Genomic DNA, 19,022 nt, shown 5'->3' with positions numbered 1-19,022 from the left:
GCTGACAGAATTAATTCCAAAAGGGAGTCCTATCACCTAGGCGCAGTTCATGGGCAGGAATTGTCACTCACCATGCCGTAGACGGTGCTGCTAAAGAACTTGGATTTGCAGGACCCAGGGCGGGCTCCCTCCGATGACCGATGCGGTGACACCAAGAACACTAACTGTCAACCAACGAGTATTCGCCGTCGTGGACTTCCCCACTGTAAGGTTCGTTGACAGCAGGTTACTATGGTGTGCTTCCCGTCCTGATTTCCAGCGCTCCAAAAATCACAAAGGCTCTTATACTACCTGCCGGCCTCTTGACCTTCGCAATCACCATTCCAAGTCTCTTAACTCCAAATAATTGTCCGTGCAGAGAGAGTACTCAAAGGGGAGATGGCCACTCTGTCCCCTGCACAGGTCCGTCGCCAGTGTTGAAGTTATTCAGTACAGAAAGAACCAGGACACAGCTTGCAATAGTACAACTCTTTTAATGGCCATCCACTCTCCTCACTGAAAACTGTTCCCAACATTCTATCACAAGCTTCACAGCGGGAGGTACCAACATGGGTCAGAGAGCAGGGGTGGACGGAATAAACCACTGGTTGCAACAACTTCCCCCTTTATGCATGCCAGACAGGGTAGGCGGCACCATTTTTAGGGTAGTAATTCCGTTTGCTATGGTAAGAGGGATCTGTAGAGCAGACAAGATGCTCCCTGGTAAAGGAATGGAACAGGAAGACCAGCACTCGGGGTAATGAAGATTACCGCTGAGTAACAGGGCATTCCAATTTCCCCTTTTCCACCTACTTAAAGCAGTGGGTGAAATGCTAAACAAAAAGCGTCAATAATGTAAATTAAGTATCATGTCAGTTGGATTGTCTCATTCATTACCAATAACAATAAATCAACTGTACTGCCCTATTTCTTAGTAAGGTGTTTCTGGTAGCAATGCTTTCAGTGCTTAATTTGAGCCAGTTGTTTCCGGTGCTCAGCACAGGCACTTAATCGTCAACACCGGCACTTATAGCGCAAACTCGATCCTCTTTTCATGAGCACCAGTTAAGGGCACGTTGATTTTTTGTAGGCACGGGGCGATTAACTAAAATGTCCAGAATTGCAAGATGTTGAGCCTACACCGCGACTGGAAGCTGGTTCCCCAGGGCCAAAGTCGGCAACTCTGGCCGTTACGCCACATCATCTCCCCACTTGTAGTGTCATTTACTGGTTAGTCACTGAATGCTCACAAATACAAGAACAAGACAGCATCCGGAGATTTTCTGACACCTCAAATCTCATGTTCTACTGCGTCATGCTTCCTGGTAACAGAAAAGCCCTCTGTGAGAAGGTGTCAGTCGGACTCCCCGCCCTCGGTACTGGGAAACGAGCCTCGGGACTAATTCACGTCAGATCTCTCGAAATCGAGGTCTCATCCTAAAGAGAGGCATGAATGATGCAAAGGCATACACGGCACGCTTGACGGGGCTGGATCCCCAATTAAAATGAGACCTTAACAATTGGGATTTTCACACGTCCAGTTAAAGCACCGAAACATGAATTTTAAATGCATAAGCGCTTCCTTATTTATGAACCCGGACTTCCTCATCCTCGACCGAAAATCCTGCACGTCTGAATGAAACGCTCCGGCTTTTTAACACCATCTGCTGGAAAGAATTTTGCATCCGGCACTTTGCGGAGTTGCTCTGATATTCCGTTCCAGCGCCATAGATTTCAGATGCAATTATATTCAGCTGTCAGAAAACATCGCCCCCTCCCTGGCTCCCGGTGGACCGCTGCCATTTGATCTATGATGATATGTGATCTCCTGGATACAACCCCACGCGCACACACACGGGCGAGCGCGCGCGCACCCTCGCGCGCTCCGTCTCGTGCTGTATGTAGCAGGCATTGTTGCTCAGCCGAGCAAAAATGTCTCTCTCGTAGCCCCGCTTCCAAGCTGTCCGACCCTTTACCATGCTGCCATGCTTTCTACTCTATCTCCTACCGTCTTTGTGCATTTTCAGCCTCACCTTCCTACCTCAGGGGCAGCCCTGCCCCCCCGCCTGCACCTGCATGGACTACCACACCATAGACTGCACGGGCCAAGGGCTCTCTAGGCTCCCCAGCTCCTTCCCGCTGGACGTGCGGAAACTTCTTGCGGCCAACAACAACATCCAGAGGATCCCCTCCGACTTCTTCATGTTCTACGGGGACCTGGTCTACCTGGACCTGCGGAACAACTCGCTGGCGGCGCTGGAAGAGGGCACCTTCAGCACTTCGTCCAAACTGGTCTTTCTGGACTTGAGCTACAACAGCTTGACCCGGCTGGAGGCCGGCGCTTTCAGGGCTGCGGCGAAGCTGATCAAACTCAGCCTGGGGTACAACAACCTCTCCGATGTGGACGGGGCCGCCTTCGACACCCTGGAGGCGCTGCAGGTGCTGGAGCTGAATGACAATAGCCTGCAGCGCCTGGACGTGGCCGTCCTCCAGGCGCTACCCGCCCTGCGGACGGTGCGCCTGGAGGGCAACCCTTGGCTCTGTGACTGTGAATTTGCCAACCTCTTTCTCTGGATCTACGAGAACCCAAATAAACTTCAGAAAGGTAGGTCGGTCGGAGGTGTCTCGCTCTGGCAGTGGTGTCCCCGAGCCCGCTGCGTTGCCTGCCATGATTGGACTAAAAGTTGGCTATGGGAGGTGGGGCAGCGTCTTGTTGTTGGAGGTGGCTTTGGATTTTAAAGGATGGTGCCACGGCCATCTTTAGGAGGTGTCTGTGGTACTTCGAAAGGTTAGGCATTCTTCCACCCTCGCAAGTATGGATGTGGAAGGTCGGCATGCACTGCAGGCAGCCGATTGGACAAGGCAGCGTCACTCCAGGTTGCAACCAATCCCACAATGCTATAGCGCTTTTACATCACTTTAGTGGTAGAGGCGCTACACTCATGACAATGCATTATAACGATTTGATATTCATTTACTCTAAAACAAAAATGGCGCAAACGGATTATTGGCATGTTAGGAAACACAATATGGAATTTATTGTTTTTTATTGTATTGAGAGGCAGCGACGTTTGTCCCCTTACAGTCACTCCCAGTTGCTTTCTGAAGTCAAGAAGTGGTACATGCGTACATTTCGGCAGCATAGGTGACGCTATCGGCCTATAATCGCGTGAGGACTGGTTGCTTAGTTAGGCCCTGTAGGATGGTGAGGTGAGTATGCCAGAACTGGTTAGAGGCAGTGACTTCTTTTGTTCTGACACCTGTTATGTAACTCAGTGGGGTGATGTCTTGCTTTGAAGGTCTACCTTTGACCACAAGTCGGTGATTCGAATTATGCCTTGACCCACTTAGCACCTGTTGGACACTGGTGAGCCTTGGGTAGTTGTGTTGCCTATGTATAAAGCATGTAGAAGCTGGGGGCATTCTCTAGACACCAGTTTATAAAAAACATAATTACAATGCCATATTTACATTGATGGTGTGCATCGGCGATAGTAAATAACAAAGGCGCACTGGGAAGGGTATGATCTGCTAGTGGGTAATATCGAAGGTCTTTTGGGGGGAGGGGGTGAAGCTGAACGTCACTGCCCGAAGAGGACAATTCTGTTAGATCCACCTTCACAGCGCTGATGTTTCTAGGTCAGCGGCTTACAAATGGACTTCACAACACACCGTTGGGTAATGAGAGCCACACGTCTGATGAATGCGCTCTGTCACTTTCACAACAGCAGCCATAGTCCCCCTCAGGCAAAATGCGATTACCTGCTGTATTCACTTATTTAATTGATGAGTTTTGCATAGCGCCAACGTGGTGTCACCTTCAGGGCACCTAATCCCGCTTGCAGCTGGTGCTCATTTCTTCCGCGTGCTTAAAGACCTGCACGTGTGAATCCATCGGACGTTTCTTTTGCTGTCAGCGGAAAAAAATAGTGCATGGTGGTGCGGCTGACTCCGTGTCTCGTGGCGACATCTGATGGGATGATGACGCTGGCATCGGAGTTATCGATTGGTTCCTGAGAAACGCACCTTTGGGCACGAGGGCTTCCAATACACCCTGTGGTACCGTTTAAGTATTGACTGGGTGACTGTTATTCTTAAGGGTCTATGTGAAGACACCGACGTCCAAAACCTCTTTTGCTAAAACCCAGACTCCAAAATATAGACTAGCAAAATCATGGGTGTATAGAAATATTCCCTACAAAAATGTATTCCTTTATTTCATTCTTAAATTTGACCAATCTCAATTCTCATATGTAAAAGTACAGAAAGGCCCCGTTTGTTTGTCGGGAGATATTCATGTAAGGCCACTATTGTGGTTGATTGGATATGTTTTGTGTTTTGGAGTCTTATAATTTTTCAAGATATATTTCTCCAGTCTTTGTTTTACCCATGACACCGTCCAACCCCAAGGTTGCAAGAAGGAGTTTGTCATGATCAATATTCTTATATTCTCTTTCCAAAGTTTTATTAAAAAAAGAAGTGTTTAATATATGGACCTCACCTTAGGAGAGGCAATTTTAATGGAATTAGTTATTATGTATGATGGTAAGAGGGCTTGATTAAAAATGGAATAGAGCGATGATGGAGTGGTGTTTTGAAGGTGGAAGGGTCAAGAGAACTCTGATTAAAGTCTAGCGAGGCAGCCTGATACAGGGGAATGCAACTCATTGTCACCTAGCACATAAAAAATATGACCGCCCTGGGCTGTCTTGTAATGAACTGAGTCTTTAAGATATTTTGCTGGGCGAATATTTGGATGCTGCAGGGAACAGATTCATGCGACCTTTACTTCTACCGTTTTTGATGAAATCATATGGAAAGTGACATTTTAAAAATAGATTCTCTAGTTCTCTTTGGTGTGGGGGATGCGAATACTCAAATATAATAAATCAAATTCTTGTGAAAATGCTGAACATCTCATAAAACCCCCACTACCACTGGCCGACATCCAGAGAGGCCCACTCAACATATGGCCCTAAACCTTGGTATTTGTATCTGTACAAATTCTTTCAGTCATGAACTTCCCCAAAAATATTTTTCGCCATGAAAAAAATGACCTTCGATGACAGGATGGTAGGTCTGGTCTGTTTTCTGTCCTTTGTCTCTTGCTGTGGAATTTTCTCTCGCTCCATTTGTTTGCTGGTTGACAATTTTGCCTCTTTTCCCAAAGCATAAAAAACCTATATCTTCTGTTGATATTTATTTTTCGTTCTTTTCTTTCCTTTAAAATGTCTTCACTTAATCATTCTTGGCTACCTGATGTGGAATTTTCTGTCAAATCCCATATCTGGTTGATTTACAATATTAATAATAATTATACTAGAGGGGTGGCCCCACATCCAAAGGGAACAGGGCACCACTAAGTAGTAACTTTTAACTCTTGCTGATTTACAATATTTCCACTTTTCACAAAACATTTAAAAATCATGTCTTCTTTTGATATTTATTTTTCGTTTTTCCATTCCATTCCTGAATGTCCATTCCTTTAAGAATTCATTCATAGATAGAATAAACTGTGCAGACAATCAGATTAGGCATGCATTTTTTGCATAAGGGCCTACATATTGTACGACCAAGCAGACCGTGGCTCACACTCCCCAAAGATTTTATGGAGGTTGCTACAGTGTAAACATGGTTTTGCCAGTCAAACATGAGTCACCATTGTTTTTTTTAATACTCTACATAACATTTCATAAACTTTACGCCTGCCAATCTTCTTTATTGTTCCTCTAGGTGATGAAGAGCTTTTTCCTCTGTCCTTCCTGTAGACACTATGGGGCATGTTTACAAGTCCCTTTCGCCACAGCAGCATGACTTTTTTTGACGCTACAGTGGCCTTGCACCATTCCTCATGTTTAAAAGGTGGCAAAAAGCCACATACGTGGATTAACATCACCTTGTAAATATGTCCCTTTCCACCGAAGTCCGCTTTGGCAAAGGGCGGGCAATGGGTGTTGCTGTGGGTGTTCAACCGCCACACCCGGTGCTTTTTGACATTGACCCAGATTTACAAGGCTGGGGCAGCACCAAAAATGAAGGCCAGGTAATACCCGGTCAAAGAATGGTGATACAAGGAGACATTATTTACTTCTCCACATTTTTTTACTCTCTCTATTTGTGCTGAATTCTGCAGCATACATAGAAAGAGCAAATCCCCATTTTTGATGGTTTATGTGCAGGAAGGTGTCCCTTCCTGCACATAAACAATCGCCTCTGGAGCACAGGCACCCTTGCTACATGGTGGCAGGGAGCCTGCAGTGGTGCTAGGCAGCTTTTTTTGCACCAGCACTAGGGGAATCACAGGGGTGCACCCTATTTTTATAAATATGGCGCATCCCTGCATTAAAAAATGTCAGAGTGCGGCGCTGCCAAATTTGGTGTAGTACTGCACTCCGGGATTTTCTTGTACATATGCCCCTGTATTTAATTGTTACAGCTTTTAGACGTTCCATCTGTTTATTAATTAATCTCTTCCTGTGTGACTTTAATGTGCTTTAATGTTTTTAAGTCTGTTTGCGCGAATGACGAATGTGAAAAAAGGCATTTTGGCGTGTCTGGTCCACTCAAAGTAAAAGTAAAAAAACTTTAATGATGCAGCTTCACAATAAAGACATACAATAATAAAAACATAAAATACACAAGATGAACCAACCCCCAGCATGTGCAATCACTGTACAATTCAAGGCCCAAATAGTACATAGGAAAAAGAGAACCGAAAAACCGAAAAACATTCCTGTCCACATAAGCCCTTCGTACCAGCGAGCCTCCTTTCTTTGGTCTCAGGGAATCACGTTTCTGTCTGCCTAGCTTAAGATGCCTTCGAGGACGAACAGTAAAGCCGTGTGACTTCCTCCGGTCCTCTGTCCTTCGCTACAGCAAACCCAAACTGTTGCTACGCTCTATTTTTTGGATGGGGGTTTTTGGATGTTGGGTACAGTGAATCAGGTCAGAAGTGTGTTAAAACAAAGGTTTAAATCCTGTGCAAAGGGGGCTTGGACAAGGAAAGTCCTGTCTAGCTGAAATAAAACATTGGAGCTGTTGTTAAACCCCGCGTGAGTCTAAAAAGTGGGGTATTGGCTGTGCAACAGGCAGGTCGAGAAGCCAAGAAAAATGTAATGATCATGCCAGCCGAAGCTAAAAAAAAAGTAGATACTTAAAAGCTTATATGAGGAGAAACCTCTAAAAGTGCTATATATGCCCGTGCAATTATGCAAAATAAAGTGCAGGATTTGATTACCAGCATAGGCAGTTTTAAGGCTGTTGGCATCGGAGGCTTGTGCGTGCAAAGACCACAAATCAAGTGCATCCGTACAAAGTCAGGGTTTGTTAACAATAAACCTTTATGTCAGTGCAAGGCAAAATAAAGTGCAGTATACAGTTGCCATTATGGGCGGGTAACAGCTTTGGACTAGGTGTAATGATCCTTCTGATATAACAATTTCTAAAGTGATAAAAGGAGTTTATACAGGACAACTAAGGCGCATCAATACAAAGCAAAGCCTTTTAGAGGAGAAAATGTATCCATACCAAAACCAGAGGCCCTGCACACTCTAAAGCTGTCTTAAAGCGCTGCAATAAAACCTCCTCTATTACCCAGTGGTAGATAAGGAGCACTGTACTCAATTAAAGTATTAACAAAAAAATGGTGGAAAATGTAGTATATAAAACTCCCGAGCATTATTTACAGTTTCAGCTACAGCATAGAGTAAGACACTGTATACTTCTTCTGCGACTAGGAATCCTACCTTTAAAAGCTTACTCCTCTAGTTGGAATTCCCTTGAACTTTCTTCAGGTATCTGTGACTTGTGTAATGGTGGAGTACAAGATCTATTCCACGTACTTTTTATTTGTCCAAATCTGACTTTAGTAGAGGCTAGACAACGTTTTATAAAACCCATCCGCTTTAGATACGACGCTATTTTGATTCAAGTTTTAATTATGCCACGAAGGTCCACCCCAAGTGAATTTGTTAGCCATAACTTGTTTAAGTTTTTGAAGAATTTTTAAAATTGTTTTAAAGATGCATATATTTAACAATCACAAACGTATGTATTTTTTTTCGTCAACTTGAATCTACTATGTCTATAATGAGTTTTTAAGCAGCCCTAAAAGTCTAAATATAACCAGTTCATATGATGTATTTGTATTTGTTGACCTCAGTCGAGCTCTGAATCAAATAAAATTTTGAATTTGATTTGAATTTTGCTCAGTTGTAAGGTAGCACCTGTAAGTGCAGCTTGAGTCAATAACAACCGTTAGCAGTAGATTTTCTTCAGTCATCAGACTGGTGCAGCGGACATGAAAAACTAAAATAATGATGATGATGGGCTCCGTTGGACCACTTTTTTAAGGATTGCTGCTTTCCTTTGCCTGTTCGGAAGTCAGTCGTCTTCCTTTACAGACAATGTATACATATGAAGCTATGGCCTTATAGATCTCCGGCTTATCAGTTCACAATAAAAGAGCATCCTTACAACTCCTCGTACCATATTTTAAAAACAGGGGACGGAGGTAGGACCTTCAGGGCGGCTAAAGAGTTGACACAGAGTAACTAAAAAATGCTTCCAAATTTCTTGCCCACCAAGAGAACAGGCACACGTCCCATCTCTTCGGCCACAGCCCTTTGACCAGAATTTGGTGTAACAGTGGACCTCTAGTGTTCCTAGAGCCCTTTTCTCAGATGAAAAATCATGTCAAGGTAAGGTTCCCAGTCGGGTTTGGCTTTTATATCCAGGTATTTGGTTAGCAAAGGCAGTGCTCGTATCTTCATGCTTCTGCTACGTGGAGTCACAGAACTTCCTTTTCACCAATGGAAGAGTGTCTTTGGTTATGTTTTCTGGATAAAGCAATAGGTCTAGACAATCAACTGACTTCAAAATGTGCTCTATGTGTCTCAACCATGGTGGATGTTTACAGTTTTGGCAACTCAGGATGTCCTTCAAGCTCTTTTGGTATTCTGGAAGAGCAGGTGTAGTCCAGAGGTGTATGCAGTAGTTTACAGGGCGGAGAGTGATGTAATCTGCCACACACATCATTCCCAGTTCAGCTCTGAGCACTACCATTGAAGTACCTGGGCCTAGTTGTAGCCGTCGCCTCAGGAAGGCGTTTACCACTTTTTGTAGGGCCTGTACGTTAGGTGTGTCCCCAAATTTCAGCACTATATGTGCTTGCAGCTATTGCTTTTGTTTTGTATAAAGACAGAACCGGATTTATCAGGCGATTATTGCACTTGTTTGCGAATTTCCATACTGTCCCAGAATGTTGGGAGAGGATCATTTTAGACTTGGTTACTTGAGAGAAGCTTTTCATCAAGCCTGATGCCCAAGTAATCAAAGGTTTAGAACTGCTCTATTTGGCTGACATAAATCCTGAAGTTTGATTTTAATTTGGCCCTTGATTTTATTACCATGGATTTAGTTTTCTTCACATTGATTGCAAGTTTCCTGGATTTACAGAAAATTTGTAAGCCTTCCAGTAGGCGCTACATGGACAGTTCAGTGCGTGCTAGAATAACCACATTCAGCGAACATAAGGATTAGGAATTGATCATTCCCCAGTTTAGGTACACCTTGGGCGAGATTGATTAGCGTCCTCACTATTTCAGTGATTTAGATGTAAAATATGATATGGCAGCAGAGAGATGGGTTTTGAAGTTACCTTTCAACAAAGGAAGGTCAAATACAATCCGTTGAAGAACAAAAAGACTTTCTATCGTGTCCACTTTGTTTAATTTACTACCTATTGTGTTCTTTTGATTAAGCATGAGACATTTATACACCTCGCTTAACGTGTGCACATGATTCTTGTCATAACAACCCAATTCTGGTTGCTTAGAATTTCAAAGTTCTAAAACTTTTTAAAATACCACTTACCTGTAATGGCCTGGTTGCCACCTCTCCTCTGTCCTCTTCTTCCTGCTCCGTTCCTGCAGCAGGATACAGGAAGCATTAGGAAGCACCCGGCTTCCAGGCTCCCAATAGCCAATCACAATGCACAATGCAGCGTTGTGATTGGTCTGAGTGCAGTGGATTGGTGGTCAGCCAGGAAATGGTGGTCTGGGCATGTTCTCCATGCAGGCTGCAATGCAACCTGCATGGAGAATATGGGAAGTACACGTGACTGTTTTGGGTGGCCGAGAGGGCTGACCAAACAGTCATGCGCACTTAGGAGTGAGCAAACCCCTCCTCCCCTGCTCCTCTGTCCGTGTAGCAGCCCCGCCCCACCCAGAAAGCTGCAGCAGCAGAAATTATCTTAAAATAATAATGCAAGTTATTATAATTTTATGTTTCCTGCTGCCGAGCAGTGGGGCGACGCTCCTCCGCCTTAGCGGAGGAGCTGCCACAGTTTCTTCCTGATTATTATTTTGCTTGTTGGAATTCAGGGATGTTTCTGGGACCATATTTCACAAATACCATCAGGTGCAACATGTGTATGTGCCCCCTTTATGCATCTGGTGCACTTTGGTATTACAGACGGGGCTGCTGGGGCTTTGCAGACCATTCTGTAATACAGATCGGGTCAACACACATGCAGCTCCACCAGGGTCTCAAGTGTGTGTTCTCTCAGTAACATGGGGCTGGGACCCATGCAAATGAGGAACCATTTTCCTTCTGCTATGGCACTCTGTTATAGATGTGGGTGCCGAGCCAAGGAGCTGTCACAGGGTGCACTGACTGTGCGGCACAATGAGGCCACCCACACTGAGGGCACTGCTGAGGGGTGACTCTTGAAAGTGGGAAAAGGTGGTCTGATCGTCCCCCCAAAACATCCTCCTGCATGCGGGTGTAGCCACTCACTGCGTCTACCTGCACAAGGATCTCGGCCCCTTGTTGAAATGCAGGCTAGTTACCACAGGCAAAGTATTTGGTGGACAAGCTGCTTCAAACATTTTGTCCACCTCTCTCTAGTGGGCTGCCCCCAAGGCGTGAGTGTGATCCCAGCTGCAGGGCATTAACTTTGATAGGGCACACTGACCGGGTCTGTACTTGGAGCACCCAGTTAAAGGTGTGCCGCTGCTCAGAGTAGGGCTGTGCATCCTCTATATAATATGGGCCCTGGAGTGCAGCTGAAAAAGCAACTTGGGCTCCCTCTTTACAATATGGTGTTGAGTATCACCTTCACATGTGTGTGCGTGTAATATTGATCGTGACTGGATTTTTAGGGTCTCAAACTGACTCCCTCAAAAACCATTTCTAATTACCAGGATCCTTAACTCTGGACTAACAATTTGCACCCCCACTGGAGACCCTCAAGTACTGAGGTCTGAATCTGGAAAAATGTTTTAGTTGGCCTCTCATTCATGATTTAAGGTTTATTCATTTGGAGTTATCATCTAAAAATGTGGTCACTTTTTGACCAGTGTACCATGAAGGGATTTAATCTAGCCTTCAGTAAGGCAGTTCTAAAGCAGGGATGCAAGTACGATAGGAGCTTGCCAAATTTCCAAGGTATCAACGTAAGGTAAATGTACATTTTAGAGTCTTTTTACCTGCTGCACTCTCCTCATCAATGGTCTAAGTCACAGGGAAGGTTCTTTAACGAGTGAGAGGGCCGTTAACTACCAGCATTCCCCAAGGCAGAAGGCTTAGAATGCAATTAGAACTTCCACTACTGAGGATAGAATGTTCTAATATTCAAACAGGGAGAAACAGGAAATATTGGAATGTTGGAACAAAGATCTGACTATCCATAACCCCCCTCCCTTTCTATTGTTTTTAATTGAGGTCCAGACATTTCAGTGTTCTAATATAGCACCATAGCCCACTGGCATAGCCTCTTCCGCTCTTTGAAGTCCTTATTGCAGAGTTAAATACCTCAGTCACAGGAGAAGGCCTACAAGGAGAGAGAGGGTCTTTAACAACTTCTAAGCTAGAAGAAGGACTATAATGCCATTAGAACAAATTATTCCACTGAAGGTGCTTGTTCTAAATTAAACAGGGTGAAACAGAAAGATACAAACTGAAAAGGTTTCTCCAGTTGTGCTGCAGCAGTCCAGTATTCTAGCATAGGATAACCATGTTCACTGATGTCTGCCTAGAAAAGTATCCACATCATAAACATTCCACGATCCAGTTAAGCACTTACTGAATACTACAGGTGTGTTCTGTCCTGGTATATTTGGATGCTAGGGCTTGATCTGAGTGGATGTATGTCAGTACAACGCGATCTTTTAGATCGCGGTACATGACAACGCTGCCATTACAACGCAAGTTGGAGGGCGTGGATTGTGGAATATTATAATTTTATATTCCAACACCAGTCCACGTAACAGGAGGGAAGGTGTTGGAATATAAAATTACAATATTCCTTATACAACAGCGCCATCCAGCGCAAGTCGTAGTAACAACTTGCGTTGTAATGGCATCGTTGTAAAGGCAACGCGGTGTAAACACTGCGTTGTAAACGATGTTCCCCGATCTGAGTAGTTCTAGGTGTAAATTGAGTATGGCGTATGCTTTGCCAAAGCTGGTGAACTTCCAAAAAGGAATTACTTTGAATGGATAGCGCCCCCTGAGATCATCCACGTCCCCTTTGCTGTCAAAGCTATGTAAAACTGTAGGCACTCAGTTAACCCCTTCACCGCCATAACCAACTCCAATGAAAGGCAAACACGCAGACACTGATTTTGTGAATTAGGATTATTCACACAATGTCTCATTATGCTCGCACAAGTCCAGGGTTCGACCTCTAAAACATGTAAGAACATGGTAAGTGTTTGACTTATAAACAAAGTATATCATATACCTAGGATCTCGTCCTTTTGTCTCTAGACTCATAGTCCGCTCAGCGGATAATGGTATGAAAACAGCTGTAAAACCAGTGAAATATATTTTTTTGCAAAACATTGTTGATATCTTCACAGGTGAGTTTGTGTGAAAAAGTGAGAAACCTTCCCGGGTGGCTGTGTAGCCAACAGCGCGTTGCATGTTGGGATCTGTAGTCTATTCTGCATTGAAAAATGTAAACCTACAATACTACCATTTACAGGTGTCGGCTCTGTACCTCATGATGGTGTTGAACGTCACACAGTGACTTGGCAGGACTGATTTCCACTTATCAAAGATTTTTTATGTCAACCTTGACAGGATTATTGATATTTTCCTGCCATGTTTGATGAGAGCTAGGTTCACAGAGACAAGTGTTGATCTTATGTTCTTGTATAAAATCAAAAGATTATAATTTGAGGTATTACCGGATGCAAACATAAAAACAGATCCGGTGAAATGGCAAATGAGCATATAATAAAAGACCCAAGTAAAGTATTCCCTGGGTTTTACTCAGACTTACTGTCACTGAGCTGCGAACATATGCCATCTCTGAGGCAAACCTTTCTCAAGTCAGAGTTCATGTTTCAGAAAAATTTCTCTTGCTCAATTAAAACACAGGACAATGTGCAGCCATTTGCATCTTCGGTTATAGTAATTTAAGCAAGCAGTAATTGCATCAGGCCAGTCATTGTGCAAACTGATTTCTCACTATTTCTACTAATTAGGAATAAGAGTGGAAAATAATGTTCTCCACGTTCAAAATGTGATAAAATGGTGAAAAATAAATACTAATTACTACTTAATTAGAAAAATAGTTAAAAACCGGCCCATCCAATTTTTTTTAAATAGCTGTGGACCAGGATTTGTTTGCTAAAATCTTGATTCCTCATCTGAAATGATTTATACGCAATATATGTGTAATGATTTCACTATTCCTCAATTTTCACCCATGTGCAAAAAATTTTTTTTGTAATATTGTAATATTGCTGACCCAACACCTGTTTTCCCATATTTTGAATCACATAAGTAGCAAATGCCCGGTTACTCACCGGTAATATCCATTACTCCGAGTCCTGGTCTCCCCGTCCCATTCCTTACACGTGAGCAGCTAGTCTGCTCTACAGAAACCCCTAACCTAGCTGAGCTGTTTGCACTTCCCCCTAGGATGACGTCACCCACACGTAACTACAAAGGGGGAAGTGCATCAGAGAAACCTCCTGAGAATACCAAAGAAACCAGAACGAAAAACAGACAATCACCCAAAGAAAACCCAATCCAGGGAGGGAGGGAAGGGCTCAGGAATGGGACAGGGAGACCAGGACTCGGAGTAATGGATATTACCGGTGAGTAACCGGGCATTACCTCCTCGTCCTGTCTCCCCGTCCCATTCCTTACACGTGAGTCCATACCCAAGCACATGGTGATTGTCAGAAAAAAACAGACCACACAGGTTCGAGAAAACAAACAGGTCCATTTAATTCACAGAAAACAGTACATTTCAGAAATCATGCACCGCAGAAAGGACAAGAGCCCCAAAAGTAGCAGAGACCCCCATCCCCAACTGAAGCCGGTAATGGGCAACAAAAGTATGGGGATAAGCCCATGTGGCAGCATTGCAAATGTCCCACAAGGAGGCCCCCTTGAACATGGCCCAGGAGGACGACACGCTCCGAGTCGACCGACCCTGAACAGAGGAAGGCAGAGGACAGCGGGCAGAGTCGTAAGAGGAAACCACAGCACCCCGGACCCACCGAGACAAAGTGGACAAGGAAGGACGAAGCCCCAGCCCGAGAGGCCATAGGTGACAAAGAGGGAATCAACCTTCCTGAAGGCAGCCGTACACTCCAAGTAGATGCGGAGAGCCCTCAGCACATCCAACGAATGGAGGAGCACCTCCTCAGGAGAGGCAGGAGCCGGAAAAAACTCAGGGAGAACAATATCCTCCTGACAGTGAAAGGAAGACACCACCTTAGGTAGAAAGAACTGACTCGGATGGAGAAACACCTTATCCTCGCAAAAGCGCAAGAAGGGCGGGGAAGCCATCAGCGCCCCAATCTCACCAACCCCCCCCGCCCAGAAGTAATGGCCACCAGGAAAATAACCTTAGCAGAAAGGAATTTCAGGGCCACGGAGTCCAAAGGCTCGAAAGGAGGACCTGTCAAAGCCCGCAGAACCAGGGGAAGATCCCAAGGAGGCACAGGAGAAAGGGAGACAGGACGCTGAAGCAAGAAACTCCTCAGAAGGCGAGCCACCAACGGGGAGACAGAGGCAACAGAGGAACCCCGAAAAGCAAGAATGGCAGCCCACTGAGCCCGCAGGGAAGAAACCGCAAGACCCAGGAGGAAACCATTCCGCAGGAAGTCCAACACCCTCACTGCCTCACAGGAGGCAGAAGAGAGACCCTTCCCAAGGCACCAAGTAGAGAAACTCTTCCAGTGACGGGCATACGACTTCAAAGTGGAAGGACGCCGAGAAAGCTGAAGACATTGGGCAACCTCCACCGAGCAACCCAGATCCAGCAAACTCAACCTCTCAAGTGCCAAACCCCCAGCCGGAGGCGACGCAGGGAGGCAAGGCCGAGAAGAGGAACCCTCAGAGGGGAGGGACACAGGGGAAACCGCCAATGAGGGCAAACAGAAAAGGCCAGGAGAAGGGGGTACCAAGACCGCCGAGACCACTCCGGAACAACCAGGAGAACCTCCGCCCGATCCCAACGAATCTTCCGGAGGACCCTCGGAATTAAGGCAAACGGAGGGAAGGCAAATGGCAGACCCTTCGACCAAGGAATCGAGAAAGCATTGGTGGCCCACGCCAGCGGAGAGGGAACAATGCTGCAAAACCAAGGAAGAAGGGCGGAACCCTCCGAGGCAAGAAGATCCAGCCAAGGAAGGCCGAACTGGAGGACAATCAGAGCGAACAGATCCGGGGACAGACAGAGGGACACTGAGGAAGGGAACACCCGGCTCAAAGAGTCCGCAGGCCCATTCTCCTTCCCCGGAAGATAGACCGCCGTCAGAGACAAGAGATTCGATTCGGCCCACAGGCCGATCTTCTGGGAAAGGAGAAACAGAGCACGACACATGCCCCCTTGGTGATTCACATAAGCACGAACCACCTGATTGTCGGTCTGCACAGAGACCGCCCGACCCAGAAGGAGAGGAGCGAACCAAAGAAGAGCCAACCAAACCGCCCTCAACTCCCTCCAGTTCGATGACTGGAGGGACTCGAAGCCGGACCACCGACACTGAGCCTTGGAGGCACCCAGAACGGCACCCCACCCCAGTGCACTGGCATCCGTGGACAACACGACCACAGACCGAGGAGGAAGGAAATCGAACCCCCGGGAAAGAGAGAGAGGGGACAACCACCATTGGAGGTCCTCCCGAATCCCCAGAGAGACAGGTATCAGAGTCTCGTAGTCCAAGGAGGCAGGATCCCATTGAGACAGGACATGATGCAACAGGGGGTACAGATGCAGCCTGGCCCAAGGAAGGAGATGCAGAGGGGACGCCATCTCCCCCTGACTCCGCAACCAGAGACGGGCAGACACCCGGGACTGGGACAGAAGCCAGGAAATGTGACGAAACAATGTCAATTGCCGGTCCTGCGAGAGAAAAACCATACCCAAGTCCATGCGGAAGAGAGCCCCCAAGAACTTCAGGGACTGGGCGGGCAACAGGGAGGACTTCCTGTGGTTGATAAGGAACCCAAAGGATCCCAGCAGAAGACACACCTGGTCCACATCCAACAGAGCCTGTGAAAAAGAAGGAGAGACAATCAACCAGTCATCCAGGTATGGAAAAACCAGCAGCCCCATGGAATGAAGAATACCCACCAGAGGGGCCAACAGATTGGTGAACACCCTGGGCGCCAACGAAAGGCCGAACGGGAGCACCCTGAACTGATACTGCCGGCTCCCCACAGCAAACCGGAGGAAACCCTGGTCGTCTGGATGGACAGGAACGTGAAGATAAGCATCCATCAGGTCCAGGGATGCCAGGAAGCCACCCGGAAGGACCAGAGGCAGGATGGACTGGAGAGTCACTATCTTGAAAGGACGCTGGAGTACGAAGCGATTGACCCGCTTCAGATCCAGAACAGGCCGAAGATCCGAAGTGTCCTTCTTGGAAACCAGAAAGAGAATCGAGTAGCACCCCATGCCCCTCTCCAGCGGAGGCACCTCCACAATGGCCCGCTTCTCCAACAGGAGCCGCACGCCGGCCAACAAAGCATCTCTTCGCAGAGGAAGACGGGGCAGAGGGGTCCGAACAAAACCCGGAGGAGGAGGAGAGGAAAACTCGAGCCGGTAACCTTCCGAAACAGTCCGAACCGCCCAGGCATCTGGAACCGACAACCACTGGGCTCGGAAGGACTGAAGGCGACCACCAACCGGCAAAGGCAGACAGTCATTGGGAAGAGGAGGAAGCGGAGGCGGCAACACCGGCAGCGGCCCGGGGCTTGGCACTTCCAGGGGCCCCCCGGCCACGACCCCTGCCACGAAAGGGCTGAGAAGCGCCACGAGCAGGAGGCCCAAAAACGCGACGGTAACCAAACCCACGACCCCGGGAAGGAGGGCGGACAGGAGCCACCAGCTTGCGATTCTCCGCAGATTGCTTGACCATATCCTCCAACCGAGGACCGAAGACCTTGGTACCTTCAAAGGGCAACTTAAGGAGGACAGACTTCTGGGAAGACTCCGCCTTCCAGGAACGCATCCAAATATGACGACGGGCAGCGATGGAAGCACCAGAAGCAGCTGCCGCCGCCCCCAAATTGTCAAAGGAAATATCAGACAGGTACCGCACCTGTTGCTCCATCAAAGACAAAAGAGGCGTGGCATCCTCGCCGTCTTGCAGCAGAACGGACAGGGACTGGAAATCCTTTAGGAGCGACTGAACCATATAATTCGAATAGGCAGTCGCACGGATAGAAAAATTGGAAGCAGCATAAGAACGCTTCACAGCCCCCTCAATACGTTTATCCACAGCGTCCGCAGGAAGGGAGTCCTCAGAAACGACCAAACCCTGAGAAGAAAGGCCAGCCATCAGATTAATAACCTTCACAGCCTGAGGGAACTCAGCAGCAAAACCCTCCAGAGGGTAACGCCGAGACAGGAAACGAGGAAAAGCAGACTTGTCCACCTCCTTCCATTCGTGAGACAACACCTTGCGGATCGCCCCGTGCAAAGGCAAAGAGTCCGGATCAGGAAGGACAAACTGCGTGAAGAAGTCATCCTCCAAAACATCAGCGGCAGGAGGAGAGAACCCCAAATTGGACCGAACATGGGCGAACAGTTCAGTGAGCTCAGCACCCTGAACAAAACGACCACGCACACCCTCATCCTCCTCAGGACCCAAGTCATCCTCAGGGTCAGCCTGTGGGTCCACAGAAACACGAGGTCTCTTGGGAGGAGGCCCAGCCGCATCCTTTGCCAGGAAAGCAGCAGCCACAGCCTCACTGACAAGGAGGCGCAGGGCATCCAGAGGGGTCGCAGAAGACGAAGCCTGAGCATCCATCCTAGAAGCATAAGTCCAAAAACCACACCAACAGGCAAAAACAAGGACAAAAAAACACCCAAGAAGGACCCCATATGTACAGGCCGAGGACCCGAACACCTGAGGCAGGAAAAGTAATGGGCCGGCATAAAAAGCCCAATCAGCAGCCAACACGCCCCCTAAACGCACAAACCACCGGAGTGCCAGAACAAAAACTCATAAAAGCCCCGGCCCGCTAAAGCAGGGCGAAAAAGGACCGGAGGAAACCCAGGAACGGCCGCTGGAGCAGGCCAACCCAAGCCCGGTGAGTGAAATGAGCAAAAACGGCCGCTAACGCGAGCCGCGTGTGTAACCAGTGCCCAAAACATAGACGGCCGCTAACGCGAGCCGCGTGCAATACAACAGCCCCAAATACAAGAGGCATCGCGGGGAAATCGGCAGCGCCAGAACCAAGGCGGCCGCTTAAGCACGCCGCCGCATCAAAAACACAAACAGCAGGGAACTTACCCGGAACACCGGCAGCCCCCGAACAGCACAGCCTGGAACGCGGTCGTAGATCGCAGAAAAAAAAGAACAGGAGGTTTCTCTGATGCACTTCCCCCTTTGTAGTCACGTGTGGGTGACGTCATCCTAGGGGGAAGTGCAAACAGCTCAGCTAGGTTAGGGGTTTCTGTAGAGCAGACTAGCTGCTCACGTGTAAGGAATGGGACGGGGAGACAGGACGAGGAGGTAATGGATTTGCTCAATTTGTTTTGCACCAGTGCAAAGGGTCTTTAATAT

General features: G+C 47.2%; 1 protein-coding gene across 1 annotated transcript in view; it reads left to right on the top strand.

The window, feature by feature from the left end:
• The first annotated feature begins 1,874 nt into the window (after window positions 1-1,874).
• Window positions 1,875-19,022, top strand: part of LRRC38 (leucine rich repeat containing 38) — a 434,313-nt gene continuing 417,165 nt past the window's right edge. The window contains exon 1 of the mRNA XM_078640989.1: window positions 1,875-2,584. Within this exon, the coding sequence (XP_078497115.1) occupies window positions 1,957-2,584 (628 nt within the window). The 5' untranslated portion in view covers window positions 1,875-1,956. The remainder of the gene's footprint in view (window positions 2,585-19,022) is intronic.

This window comes from Lissotriton helveticus, chromosome 5_1, assembly GCF_964261635.1.
Source record: "Lissotriton helveticus chromosome 5_1, aLisHel1.1, whole genome shotgun sequence".
Taxonomy (NCBI): Eukaryota; Metazoa; Chordata; class Amphibia; order Caudata; family Salamandridae; genus Lissotriton; species Lissotriton helveticus.
This window is presented reverse-complemented; position numbering and strand designations above follow the sequence as displayed.